The sequence below is a fragment of the Pollachius pollachius genome (assembly GCF_949987615.1).
Source record: "Pollachius pollachius genome assembly, chromosome: 18".
In the NCBI taxonomy this organism is placed as follows: Eukaryota; Metazoa; Chordata; class Actinopteri; order Gadiformes; family Gadidae; genus Pollachius; species Pollachius pollachius.
Window position 1 is genome coordinate 19,094,891 of NC_136951.1, and position 14,054 is coordinate 19,108,944.

Below are 14,054 nucleotides of genomic sequence, written 5' to 3' on the forward strand. Positions count from 1 at the left end.
CTAGCACCATGGGTAGACCAAAGGTACGTCATTTCTTCTATTTTTCCAATCTTTTCAGCCTTGATTGAGTGTGTCACTCTGACCAACGCAACCCTGTTAATCATTATCAAAATAAGACAAATTAATTTCAAGTTTTCTTTCTTTATTTGTATAACAGTTTGTCCTTGACCTTGACAGTAACATCACATTCCACAGCTGGCATCTATTCCTGAGAAAAAGCTATCATTAGCATTGATTTGCAACCCTGTTACTTGCAACCCTGTTACTGTAATTAGAGTAACAGGGTTGCACTACAGTAACAGGGTTGCATCTCCTTGAGTTCACTCAGAAGGGACAATCTTATCTATAATAAAATTGTAGAATTGTATATGTTTAATTGTGTATGTATAATTTAGCATGATCATCATCATCATCATCAGCAGCAAACGGTGACAAAAGAAAAGAAGAAAATGCAGAAAAGATTACTGGTGGATTCAATGAAGTTCCTCCATTTGAAGTTCCTGGCTGAGCAGACCAACCTCCGTCTATCATACTTACTGTTCTGCACACTTCGCCCCTACTAATGAAAATCTAGGCTTTATTGCCAAAAAGCTTCACCAGATGCACATCATCGACACATCCAATTTGGAGTGCCTGACACAAGCCATCATGTGTGACAACACAAGCAAGCAATGTATGTATGGGGAATGTGAGGAATGCAGCAATAATACCTATGCACTCACCAGCCACTACAGAGCCACCGATCGTGTCTCCTACCTTCAGTGGGCCACTGTGGACAAAGAGCACAAAAATGATCCTGGAGCAGCTTCAAAGATCACTTTGAAAAAATGAATTTGAATGCTCCCAAGAAGAGCTGGTGGAAACGTTTGCCATTTTGCTCCAGAAGTTCAGGCGCCATCTCTTTAACATCTGGCAGCAATATGCTTTCTCAAGGGCCCTGAAAGCAAATTATTATTTGATGGTTGTTTTCATTATTTGATGGCTGTTTTTCTTAAATACATAACAGAAAATTATAAAATAAAGAGTTAATTCATTCATAAGTTGCCCGGGCGACCTGAGCAACATCCCTGTGCACGTCCCTGAAACGTTCCATATAACGGTTGTCATGTGAGGTTGCTTGCTATGTGCGGTCCCAATGGTTTCCCATCATCAGATAGAGATAAGATAAGATAAGATAAGAACTTTATTTCATCCCATACATGGGAAATTTACTTGTTACAACAGCCCATGGAATATAAAATATGTCATAAAATAAATTGTATTAAGTATCCAACAATGCATAACTACATAACATAATAATAATAATAATACAAATAATTCTAGTTACTGTTTACCTAATGCTAAGTTATTTTTATTTATTGGATGAAATTATACATGTCTTAGCTGGACATAAACCTGACATACACCAGTCATGAATATTAGTCTGACAGGTAAAAATATTTTAATGTTGAATTTATTTAATCTATTTTAAAAGATCCTACCAAATAACTGAAGTGTCATCGCTATACTGCTGTATAATGTATTCAATAACCATTCAATGTCTCTTTCGGCTCTTTGGAGGGGCCCTTCAGCATAGTTCACCCATCACCATGGACGTATGTGGAGTGAAGCGTTCTCGCTCCCCCTCTCCAGAAGAAGCATCCTGCTTTTTCCACACAACCCCGGGCACCCCCGAGATAGTAGGAAGCCCCCATCCTCTTCCTCCCTAACCTTTTCATCACTGGTTGGATGTATGTATATAAATTTGTATACGAGTATACAAATCTTTTTTATGTTACTTCACAATTGCAACATCTATTGAAATAGTCAAAGGTTGTATCCGTACGGGTAGCCCTAGTGTGTATTACATTGTCAATGATGAAATCTGTATTTTCAGCTGCAATGTGGCCTCCTCTCCTCTGGGTGCTAGTGTCCATGAGGCCTGCGGACGTGTGGTGTGGGCCAAGCTGCAGTCTGGACCTGCTGCGGGGCGAGCCTGCCGCCAAGGAGGCCCACCTGCCGACGCTGTGGCTAGGAAGATAAAGGCCGTCTACCGGGACATCCAGAGGGCAGCAATGTGTTTGTGAGGCTGAACGTTACGGTGTGTTCAAATGGGTCATATATACGCCACCATTTGACCAATAATAAATGGAGCATATAACCCCTTCGAGAAACGTTTTATTGTCTGTCAAACAAAGTTGATCCTGTTTATAATGTATGTATGTAATATGGTACTTGTGGACGTTTATGACTCAAAGAATTTCAATCTCTAACCTTTGCTATTTTCTCTCTCTCTCATCTTTCAGGTTCCCTGGCTGGCCCGCTCCATAACAGCCAGCAATGAGGGGCTGCTGTTAATAATTGGAACCGGTTGTTAATCATTTGAACCCTTTGAACCGTTGAACCCTCTGAACGCTACCACTGAGTCACCAATGCTGCTGCTACTTCTCTGCTGCTGCCACCCAAGCCTTTTCTCAGCCACAAAAGTGAAAAACAAATTCATAAAGCTCAAGGGAATAATAATGAATCATACAAAGACCATGACAACATGATGCACACTAATCGTTTTTTTCCCATCACGCCCATCATCATCATCACCATCGTCATCATCACCATTCACAACAATAACAACAATGACGTCACTAGGGAAGGACGCGCTCGAGCCGACACCACGCGACCAGGACTGACAAGATGGCGCCCCCATTAGTACCAGCCATAGTAGGTCCTGTGAAGGAGAGATAGGTAATGCTGCTATCCCTTTGTTTTGCTGTTAATTATGACAATGGTGTGATGTGCTGACAGTGATATGAGTTGTTTGTGTATACGATGATATATTCGTGACAATGTTACGGAAAAACGGACCATTTACCAGCGAGTGATTGAACTTCTCAGGTTTATTGCTGATAGCTAGCGTTAGCAGGCTAGGCTAACTACTAGCGCAGAGGACAGCTACAATCAGGCTAATCTCTGAAATCACCGATCTGGAAAAATACACTATTGTACCTAACGAGTCTTAGTGTCTACGTACATGCTTTCAGTTTATGTGGGCTGATTACTGAGGAAGTATACGAACAACAGTGTAACGTGAATAGCGTTGATGTGTGTCTGTATGCTTCAACCTTCGCTCGTTTATCACCCGTCGTTAATTTTCAGCCTAAACTTTCGTTTGATTTTACCATTTTATATTCGGAACAATTTCACTGGTGTGACTGCAATTAAGTGTTATATTGGTGATAAGGGCCAGTGGGTTATTGCATTGCTGTGGACTATATTTGACCACGTAGTCAGCCAGTTAAAGTGAATGGTGAACTCGGTTCACACACAAGGGCAAAGCGCGCTCAATTACGCTCCAGTGCAGTAAGGGAAACCCCATAAACGCCACCTGCCCTGTCATTAATACTTAACTTAGCTTACTTTACTGAACCCTTACTACGAGTATCTGTGTGAACTTGTCTACCCCGAGGTTAAATATCCGTTCTCACTGAGCGACCAATCCTTGCTCACACTTGAAATGTAGTCGTCTCGACTAGCCACTTTAAAAATGTTTTCCTAAATTAGCGTTTTTTTGTCACTGCTAAATTACCTAAATGGATGTTAATACATTGAATCATACATATATTACTGCCCATCTTTGATCCGATCATAACAATGAGAATTGTTATTTTTCAAACGCAGGGAAAAGCCCAGTATAACGAGTAAACAAACCAATGCCAAAGAGCGAGCACTTTCAGTGTTTTAGTGACATACGTATTTTTCAAAGTGTGACATGTCTGCTTGGAAGAGCTCAGAGACAACATGTTAGTACCAGAAAGATGTACGAAATGTTATTTTCATTTGAATAAGTACGTTTTTTTTTTGGTCACTTTCCCTTTTTCGTTACCATAACAACAGTTTGCCCAAGTGTCCGATTTCTTTTCATCCGGGTCCGTCGATCATTTCTTTTGGGAAGGCAGTCCTGTACCATGACAAAAGGTTCCTCTCGCCTCCAGCTTTTGTTGGCCAGGTTTTAAGTCCTCTTCCCCTCCCTCCCCAAACTATCCCAATGGGGGGCTGATGGGGCTCAGAACTACTTGAGGATCCCCAGTCTCTCCAGTTCGGTGCGCCAACCCCCCAGTGGTATGGTATGCTTCTATGGAAGAATCTGAAACCCTGCTCTGAAGACTGATTCAGCTCCCAAATGTATACTCTCTTTGATCTCCTCCATAGGAACGTCTAAAAGGCTATTGGGAAGGGTTTGAAATGTGTGTTGGGACTTTTACATTTATCTTAAACCTATATGCTGCCTGGTTTTGTTGTTTGCTGTTGCGTCGAGAAAACTAATTTAATTACCATTGCATGCATTCCAGCAATGATTCCCTTTCCCCTCTCTCCCCCAGATAAAGCCATGCCTTTGGGGTACACATTTGGCAGTTCACCATGTTGACTCGGGTGGACTGAAACCGTTCAGAGGACCCACACCGATAACCCCTCTCCCCCCCCCCCCCCCTTGGGGACCGGGCTGCGTGTCCAGGGACCCAGCCAGGCCAGCGAGGCGGGCGGGAGGGCAGACCGGTGCGATGGACAGGTGCAAGCACGTGGGGCGGCTCCGACTGGCCCCGGACCACTCCATCCTCAACCCCCAGAAGTGGCACTGCCTGGACTGCAACACCACCGAGTCGGTGTGGGCCTGCCTGGGCTGCGCCCACGTGGCGTGCGGCCGCTACATCGAGGAGCACGCGCTGCGGCACTTCCAGCTGCAGCGCCACCCGCTGGCCATCGAGGTGAACGAGCTGTACGTCTTCTGCTACCTGTGCGACGACTACGTGCTGAACGACAACGCCACGGGCGACCTCAAGCTCCTGCGCAGCACCCTGAGCGCCATCCAGAGCCAGCGCTACGAGGTGACCACGCGCAGCGGGCGCACTCTGCGCTCCGCCAGCGCCGCGTCCGACGTGCTGCTGCCCTGCGGCGCCCGGGAGCTGCAGCTCAGGGACGAGGACCGCATGTTCACCGCCCTCTGGCACCGGCGCCGCACGCTCATGGGCCGCGTGTTCCGCGTGTGGTTCGCCCTGACGGAGGGCGGCCGGCTGCGGGAGGACGAGGAGAAGAGGCGGGAGGAGGAGGAGAAGAGGCGGGAGAAGCTGGAGCGGCGGCGCTCCCTGAAACGGAAGCTGCAGGCGGAGCTGGAGAGCGCCCCGCCCAGGAAGAGCCGGCGGCTGCGGCGCCAGAGCCAGAGGGCGGCCGACGCCGCCGGCCTGGCGTCGCTCCGCAAGGCGCGCCAAGACGGCGGGAGCGCCGGCGTTCCCTCAGCCAACGGGACGCGGACCAGAAGCCCCCCCGCCGCCTCCAGCCCCCAGAAACAAACGGTCCAGTCCAAAAGGGTCCTGCCCGCCGCCAAGACCCCCGGCGCCCCTTCCTCCAAACCCAAGCCAAAGCCCCGGGTGCCCCCCCTGGCCCCCCGCAAGACGCCCGGCACCCCTCTGCCCCGCAAGCAGCCCGCCAAACAGCCCGCCAAACAGCCCGCCAAACAGCCCGCCAAACAGCCCGCCAAACAGCCCGCCAAACAGCCCGCCAAACAGCCCGCCAAACAGCCCGCCAAACAGCCCGCCAAACAGCCCGCCAAGCCGTCGGCCAAGCAGGGTGGCTCGCCCTTCAAGCGGCGGCCCGCGGTGACGCCGGGCGTGACCGGGCTGCGTAACCTGGGCAACACGTGCTACATGAACTCCATCCTGCAGGTGCTCAGCCACCTCCACGTCTTCAGGGAGTGCTTCCTGCAGCTGGACCTCACCCAGGCCCTGGAGCTGCTGGCCTCCGCCGTCCACGGCCAGCTGGCGGCGGCGGCGGCGGCGGCGGCGGCGGCGCCCGCCCCCGCGCGGCCCCCACTGGCCCACCGGAAGAGCCTCCAGGCCAGCGGCGGCGGCGGCGGCGGCGGCTGTGGCTCGGGGCTCAGCGGGGGGTCGTCGCGGGCGCGCAGCATGGAGCTGGTACAGCCCATGGAGCCCAGCTCCAAGCACATCTCGCTGTGCCACGAGCTGCACACGCTGTTCCAGGTCATGTGGTCGGGCAAGTGGGCGCTGGTGTCGCCGTTCGCCATGCTGCACTCGGTGTGGCAGCTGATCCCCGCCTTCCGTGGCTACGCCCAGCAGGACGCCCAGGAGTTCCTGTGCGAGCTGCTGGACAAGGTGCAGCGGGAGCTGGAGTCGACCGGCGGGGGGCCCGCGCCCCCCGCCGGCGTGCCGCACACGCAGAAGCGCCTCATCAGGCAGGTCCTGAACGTGGTCAACAGCATCTTCCACGGGCAGCTGCTCAGCCAGGTGAACGAGCCCCGCCGGGGGGTCCGCTTGTCGTGGGATGCGGGATGACGCTTGTCTGGTTGGTGACCGTGGCGACCGTCTCAATGGGATCCGCTTGAACACCCGTTACGAGTCAAACAGACGTTTTTGTGGTTAAAGAACGTTATTGTTTGATTAATTGTTCAATTGGTTAAAGAACATTATTGTTCTTTAACCTTTGACTGTCCCGTGCTTTGGTAGTCAGGGAGGGAGAGAACAATCTTCACTTCCGTACATTAACAGTGAAACAACCTTCTGTATGCCGGGCATACAGAATGTTTTTTCACTGTTAATGTGAGTCTTCTCTCCCTCCCTGGTGATCACTGTTCACCTTTTGCTCTGCTGAAGTACAACCGTAGAGTCATCCATATATATATATATCCTGTATAGGGTCATTTCCTCTTTTAAGTTGCTAAAGGATGGCATTGACTCAAGAGTATCTTCCTCTGTCAGGTGACAGGTGGCCAACCTTGTTCAACTCAATGGTCAATGATTAGTTAATGTTGTCAACTTGGCAGTGGCTTAAAGTTTAACCATGCGTGACACATGCTAAAGTCCCTGTGCGTCTAGCTCCTGACTTTGGAAAAATTAGGGATTCTTTGTTTGAATCCCTCTATATTTTATAGACAGATTCTAAGAGGTTACGGTGAGGTCTCTCTCCAGTATGAGTGAACTGGCGAGAGACATGTTTCCTTACCACATCAACCACTTTGAATCTGCATATAAAATATAACCATCTCGGCAGCTTTTTCACCACATTAATAAGAATAACCACAAAGGTTGGCTTAGTTAAAAATATATTATTTGGCCAAGAAGTACCAACATGGCAACTTGACTTTTCTCCCAGAAAACATGATTGAATCCCTACAAGTCTCCTACTTGGCAGATGATTCCAAACCATGTTGTTTATTAGGAAGCGGGATCCCATTCCGTGTGTCGTTATTAATAGAATGTGTGAGTTGTATTTAAAACAGCCCTCTGTATGGGATATAACCATATCTTCAAAATTCTATGCTGCACCTCGACGGGAATGAATGGAAATTGAAGTTCCCCCCCTAAAGAAGCTTGCGGGGAGACTGTCCCCACAAGGACAAAAGATCAGTGTCTAGTCAGAAGACAGACTCGCATACACACATCTGTTCTTGCAGAATAGAAGGCCAAGTGTACATTGTTTTCCTGGAGTCTAGGGGTCAAAGTCTCCCTGGACTGCAGTTTATAAGGCTCGCTTCCCGCTGCTTCCTTTTTCAAGTATTCAGTAAATGGATAACGCGTAAAACCACACGTGTTGGTAACTATGCATCACTCGCGGTTTCCAGTGTCTGGTCATAACCTGTTTTGTCTCTGGCTGTGTCTCTGACTGTATCTTTCTTTCACTGGTTCTGGCTCTTTCTCGGTCTCTATCACGGTCTCTCTCTGTCTGTGCCTCTCTCTTTCTTACTCTCACCTTTTCTCTCTGCTTCCATTTCTCTGTCTGTTTCTTGCTCTCTCTGCCTCCTCTCCTGCCTCCGTTTCTGTCTCTCTCTCTCGTTCTCTGTCTCGCCGCCTCACTCGGCCCCCCCCCCCCCCGACAGGTGACCTGCCTGGCCTGTGACCACCAGTCCAACACTGTGGAGCCCTTCTGGGACCTGTCGCTGGAGTTCCCCGAGCGTTACCACAGCAACAGCAGGGAGTCGGCTGCGCAGGTCTCATGCCGGCTGACCGAGATGCTGGCCAAGTTCACGGAGACGGAAGCGCTGGAGGGGAACATCTACGCCTGCGACCAGTGCAACAGTGAGTGGTGGCCCTGGCGCGCACGCTGACCACGTGGCGCTCGTAGCTGCACGCTAATGACGCCGGGCTTGTAGCAGCGTGCTAATGACAGCGCTCGTAGCTGCTGACAGTTTCTGGGAGTCAAATCTAGGCAAGCTGATTCGGTGGGTTCTCTGCTGTACCACTGTGTATTAGTCGACTCTCTGCTGTACCTCTGTATTAGTCAACTCCCTTCTAGCTAATGGGTTTCATTTAAATGTTCCGTTCTGTTAATATTAATTGCTAAATTTCGATGTGTTTTTTTCTCAAGCATCTGGTCACGGTTCTATTTCCAGAGGTCGGATTACTGCCTGTTCTCTGGCCTCTTATGCGACTATTGCAGTCTGTTTAGCGTCACCACAGCGATGCGACACCACAATAAGTCGCTCGCTGAATCAGTGTGCTCTGGATGTGTTTCAGCAAAGCGCCGCCGCCTCTCCTCCAAACCCGTCATCCTGACGGAGGCTCAGAAGCAGCTGATGGTCCACAAGCTGCCTCAAGTTCTCCGGCTGCACCTCAAGCGCTTCAGGTACCACTGCACGGCCCCTAGGGTTACTCTCATTATCTCATTAATGATTCACTGTGGGATAGTAAAATTTATACCGCGGACCGGGGGAATGCTTGATTCTGTTTGGCCGCAGGGCGTGCATTTACTCCTGATATACGGACACCTGCTAAGTAGTTCCAGTCAAATCGTCTGTTCACCGTTCTCAATCAATGCGCTAGCTGGCTGTCTCAAAAAAGAGTAACCATAGCAACGGGAACGCAGTCAAAGCAGACGGACTAGAATACCTCCCGTTGCCAAGGCGTAGCTAAGGCCCGTCCTAATTACTGGAGTAGTGAACAACGATCCAACGATTAATGGACGACGCGGAGGCCTCGTCCATTAATTCCTGATAATGGACACCTCGTCGGGCATTATCCCTTACATAATTCACTTCAATTTAAGTACGAGAGCTTCCTAGGGAGTCTGTGCGTTGATTAATGAAAATATAAAAAATCCTTTATTATGATTTATTATATTCTGTGTGTATATGTATGTATATATATATATATATATGGTTTTGCCTGGAAAAAGTAAGGGTATGTGTTATGATGTATGTGCAGACCATGCCAAACAATTTTTATCTTCCTCTTTCAGAACTTTAAAATTTGCACATTGCTAGTGACCTTTCTCAGCGTCATGCAGATGGGTTCTTTTGTGGGGGGGGGGGAAACCCGCGGGGTCGTTCACGGCTGCCTGTGATTGGTCCTTCAGGTGGTCGGGGCGGAACCACCGGGAGAAGATCGGCGTGCATGTGCGCTTCGACCAGCTGCTGAACATGGAGCCGTACTGTTACCGGGACCCTTCGCCCAGCGGCCTGGCCTGGCCCGGACCCCCCGGCGCCACACCCTCGAAACACTTCCTCTACGAGCTCTCCGCCGTGGTGATGCATCATGGGAAGGGCTTCGGCTCCGGCCACTACACGGCCTACTGCTACAACAAGGAGGGGGGTGAGTTGGCAGCTCCACCCGGGTGCTCGGGAGAAATGGTCAGTGACGGCGGCGTCCCCTTGTGGACAATGAGCAGAGGTAGATATTCGAACATGGTTCGAACCTGTGTTTTTTTCAGAAGGAACATTCGAACGTCGTTAGTGACCAGTTTTGACGGCCCTACTGGCCAGCATTGCTGGCCCATTTCAACTTTGTTTGAAAACCTTTCTTCACGTTAACTTCAACAAAGCCAGGCGCGGTCTCTCATCCTGTGTGTCTGTGCATTTGTCGCTTGCTTTTCTCTGTGCTGTTTTAACACGGTGGTATTATTTTGCTCGGATAAAAATGAATCACCATCAGGTTGATCCTGTTTTACGAGTTGCGAGCCCAAAGACTCGCTTTGTGTTTTTTTTTTTACCGGGGCCCTCCCCCGAGGAAACTTAGTTACCGAGAACAGTCAGCCGACCGGGGAATATGAAAGTGGAAGTGAGTGAGTGAGAGTAAATCCGTTACCATGCTGCCCAGTTTCTTGACGTCAAAGGCCACCCCCTAGCAGCACCAATAGGAAACGTCGCGCTGCAGCACCGTTGTGATTTATATTTTGAAAGAAGCAGATCAACAAACATAGTCGGTATAGGCTACCTTAACGTTATACCAGTTGTTTTATGACTACATATCAGGGATGGGCACGAGTAGTAAATCCCCAACTCGAGTGATCGAAGGAATTCCTCGAGGATCAATCGAGTAGTACTCGTATTATCTATTATCTATTTTTAGAATGCGATGCATCTGCAGCTGGAATATGATGAACGGCAATATTACCCACCCAACATGTAATGCTTATTCTCAATCAAAACAGTCATCAGAGTTATCAGAGTATTCATTATTTATTTTTGCAAACTTTCAAAACACATTTTCCTTACAAAAATAAATTAATATGCGTCTCACAATTTAAATCACGTCGAACAAAGGCCTGTAACGGTTTAAAAAAGAAAAAACGAAACAAGTACCCTAACCATTGCAAATTATTTAAAGTTGCAAATAAAACGGCAGCAAATGAACTAAAAATATACAATTTAAAGAAATATATGGGGCCTAATTAATCCACCAAGCAATCAAGGCAATGTTAACTGAGGCTCTAGGCGTACTTTACAAATTTAGAAAAATACAACCTATAAATGATGATCATCCGAAAACCGAAATCAATTCTTGGCGAGAAAAAAACAGCATATCGACATGCTCTGGAGACAGGCGAGAGCGCATCCTGTTCACTATCAGTCCCGCGGCGGAGGACACTCGCTCCTCTGGCACGGAGGTGGCGGGGATAAGCAGGTGCTGCTTTGCCAGAACGCTCCGTTTGTTGTATCGATCCCTGTTTGACTTCCACCTCTCCATGGGGTTTTCCTGTGGACGGATGCATGGCTCACTGAAATAAGCTTCTAGCTCGTTGACACGGCTATTTGCCAAGTAGTCCTCCCCAAAGAGGGTGTCAAGTGCCTCACTGCTCTCCCCCTCCATGTCATCTAGGCCTTGCAATGTAACCCCGTCATGCAGTTCCGACAGCTTCTCTGGGGTGCCGAGGCGGAGCGCGCACGCATGTACGCACGTACGCACACACGCACTGAACTGCCCCCTTTTCGACACGTACATCTTCTGCCATCACGGTGCGCCGCGGTGGCACCGTGTATTCAGGCTCTATAAAGGCCATGAGATCACGGAACCCTTTCTCATCCACAAAACTCGGAGGCAGCATCTCTTTAGTGACCGTCGATGTAATCAGCGTTGGGTTCTTCTCTCCACGGCCGGGGTTACAGCTGCGTCTTGCGGTGGTGAAAATAGCCGACACACTTGGTTGCTGCGGGTCTGCTTTCCCAAACTCACCGTTGTGTTTCAGTAGCATATGTTGCCGCATAGTACTTGTAGTACTCTGGTAGCTCAGTTTCGCTTGGCATATTTTACATTTCACCTTATGATCTCCTATTTCTGTAAAACATTTCCATACTTCGCAGCGCTTTGCTCTAAACGGCATCTCTTAACTTTTTGAATTCTGGCGTTGTGCACACGACACGGCACGCGCCACACAGAAAATTTATACATATGCTTCAGAAAACTTTATTAGGTTAAACTTCATTTTGTCTGTGTGTGTGTGTGTGTATATGCGAACTCGAGTTTGCCTGTCCACCAACAAAGTTCATTTGTAACGAGGAGTACCCGAGTAATCGATTCCTCCCGCCCATCCCTACTACATATACGGACCTGACGCCCATGATCGTCACGTTCATTCAGAGTGACCTTATGTACTGTCGGGCACTTTGTCACTCTACTTACAGTCATTGCTCATTCTTTTTGCATTGTGGAGTTACTAATCTAGTGCGTCAACAATCTCCATCTGTGCAGGACCTCGTATCAAGCCGGGACGTGCAAAACAGCTTTAGAAAAGCACTTTTTCAGGGGCGGCCGCGCTAGGGAATAGAGCAGGGGCGTGAAGCCTAGTCTAGCCGCCGCCGGTGTGGGCCAGCGCGTCGGAAACAATGGGGGCGTTCTTTTTGACGCGCCGCTTCGGCGCCGGTGTGTGTCGGGCTTAACGCTCTCCCCCGTGTCGCCTCAGGGTTCTGGGTCCACTGTAACGACTCCAAGATGAACGTGTGCAGCGTGGAGGAGGTGTGCCGCGCCCAGGCCTACATCCTCTTCTACACCCAGCGCGCCTCTCAGGACAAAGACCGGCCGCTGTAGGGTACGGCCGTCAGCCTGCCGGGCGACACCACCCTGCTGAAGGCCCACCGCCCCCACCCAACCAGCTGCTGAAGGCCCACCGCCCCCACCCAACCAGCTGCTGAAGGCCCACCGCCCCCACCCAACCAGCTGCTGAAGGCCCACAGCCCCCACCCAACCAGCTGCTGAAGGCCCACAGCCCCCCGCCCGAAGACGCTGGGCCCTCCCTCCTGTGGCGTTTTCTTTTTTACTATTATTCTGGAGCGGATTCTATGGAAAAATATTTTACATAAAAGAAATTAAGAGACCAAAGGACCTCCCCGGTTCTGCTTTGTGGTGGAACAGTGTTTTATTTTTTCTAAATTGTCTCTGGCGCTGAAAGGCTCTCGGCGTCGATAGTGTACAGCTGTATTTTGATAAAGATTATCGGCGGCGCGGCGCTGTAACAGTGGCCGTCTGGAGACGTGCACGGCTGTATCGGGGCCTCCCGGTTTTTATTGTCGTTGACCATGCATTTGTTTTGCATGCGTTGGCTTCTTGGTTGTACATACTCTTTGGGAAGGAAAGTGAAATGTTTTTTTTTTCTTGTTTTTTTTTAATAGTCACTTTAGCTTTAGTCGACGCAAAACTGGATGTAGACCGAGCTGTTATTCGCCCTTCATCACGTCCCGACTCTGTTATCTGGATTTGTTCTCAGAGTTGGAACGGGGTGGCACGGGTCATCGGTGACACACTGACCCGTGCCACTACTGTGTCGACGGCCTACGATTGGGTAGTCTAGGCCGAGGGTTATATGTCTGTGGTGAACGGTCGCTCTTGTGGCTCATCCTCAGCCAGTCCTTGCAGAAACGCACAAATGTCTGAGGAGCGGCTGAGTGTGCGTCATCCTCTCTGTCCTTTAGTCTGGACCCCAGCAGCCAGACCCACCTCCCCTCGAACCGTCGAACCCCAACCCGCCCAGAAGTACTTCAAGGTCCGTCGGGGCAGCGTGCGATTGGCTGACCTCAAGCCGACGCGAGGTGATGTTTTTTGATATTTACGTTTTTGTTGCGCAATGTCCAGGGGATATGATCGACTCTGCTGCCCCTTACCGTCGTAAGAATGTGAATCGTCTTCATCTCCCCCCCCCCCCCCCCCCCCCCCTCCCTAAAAAAACCCAATACTAGTGTTTTACAAAAAAGTGCCCATTAATCCGTTGGTCTTTATTTTTTTATAATTCCTCTTTCAGTATAATGAATGTTCATATCAATAGCTGGCCTGGTTCCGGCTGCAGTCCCTCCCTGACCAGCATTTGGAATACGAATGTATTTTTAATACAATCCGTTGAGGCAGTGAACTATTTTTAAAGTGTTTTATACAGTGATTGAATCATGGACCCTCTTGATTGTTTGATCCACACCAGCAGATAAGAAAGGACTAAACCGAAAATGTCGGTTCTCCAGCCACATGTGCGTCTTGGGCTGTTAATATGACCGCGTGCACCTTTGAGAAAACCTCCAATTGGTCCTGTTGTAATGATTGACATTTACTAGAATCCTGCTGTGTCCATGTTTTAAATGGCAGTAAGTCAACTACATAAAAGGTAAACGGTGCTCCTCTATCCCATTTTATATCAATGTTTTTAAACCTTTTTGTCGTCATTGATTCCCTTCATGGATGTGGGTTGGTATGTGTGCGTGTGTACAACGATCGAAGTTATACTATGCAATTTGTTACCTCAAAGTTTTTTTTCTAGAGAAAATTACCTCAATAAAAATGGGAATATTTTTTCATTTTTTTAAGAAAATGTTT

General features: G+C 49.1%; 1 protein-coding gene across 1 annotated transcript; it reads left to right on the top strand.

Annotated features, from left to right (window-relative positions):
* Positions 1 to 1,959: 1,959 nt before the first annotated feature.
* Positions 1,960 to 13,975, top strand: usp44 (ubiquitin specific peptidase 44). The gene is made up of 8 exons (XM_079755786.1): positions 1,960 to 2,080; positions 2,286 to 2,465; positions 2,626 to 2,721; positions 4,356 to 6,272; positions 7,862 to 8,060; positions 8,499 to 8,607; positions 9,337 to 9,572; positions 12,160 to 13,975. The coding sequence occupies exons 4-8, from the start codon at positions 4,536 to 4,538 to the stop codon at positions 12,282 to 12,284; spliced, it is 2,406 nt and encodes an 801-aa protein (XP_079611912.1). The 5' UTR covers positions 1,960 to 2,080; positions 2,286 to 2,465; positions 2,626 to 2,721; positions 4,356 to 4,535; the 3' UTR covers positions 12,285 to 13,975.
* The last annotated feature ends 79 nt before the right edge of the window (positions 13,976 to 14,054 follow it).

Coding starts and splice junctions, on each gene's coding strand:
- usp44 (XM_079755786.1), top strand. CDS start 4,536: ATGGACAGGTGCAAGCACGTGGGGCGGCTCCGACTGGCCCCGGACCAC. Junction 8,608..9,336: donor CTGCACCTCAAGCGCTTCAG/GTACCACTGCAC, acceptor TTGGTCCTTCAG/GTGGTCGGGGCGGAACCACC. Junction 9,573..12,159: donor CTGCTACAACAAGGAGGGGG/GTGAGTTGGCAG, acceptor GTGTCGCCTCAG/GGTTCTGGGTCCACTGTAAC.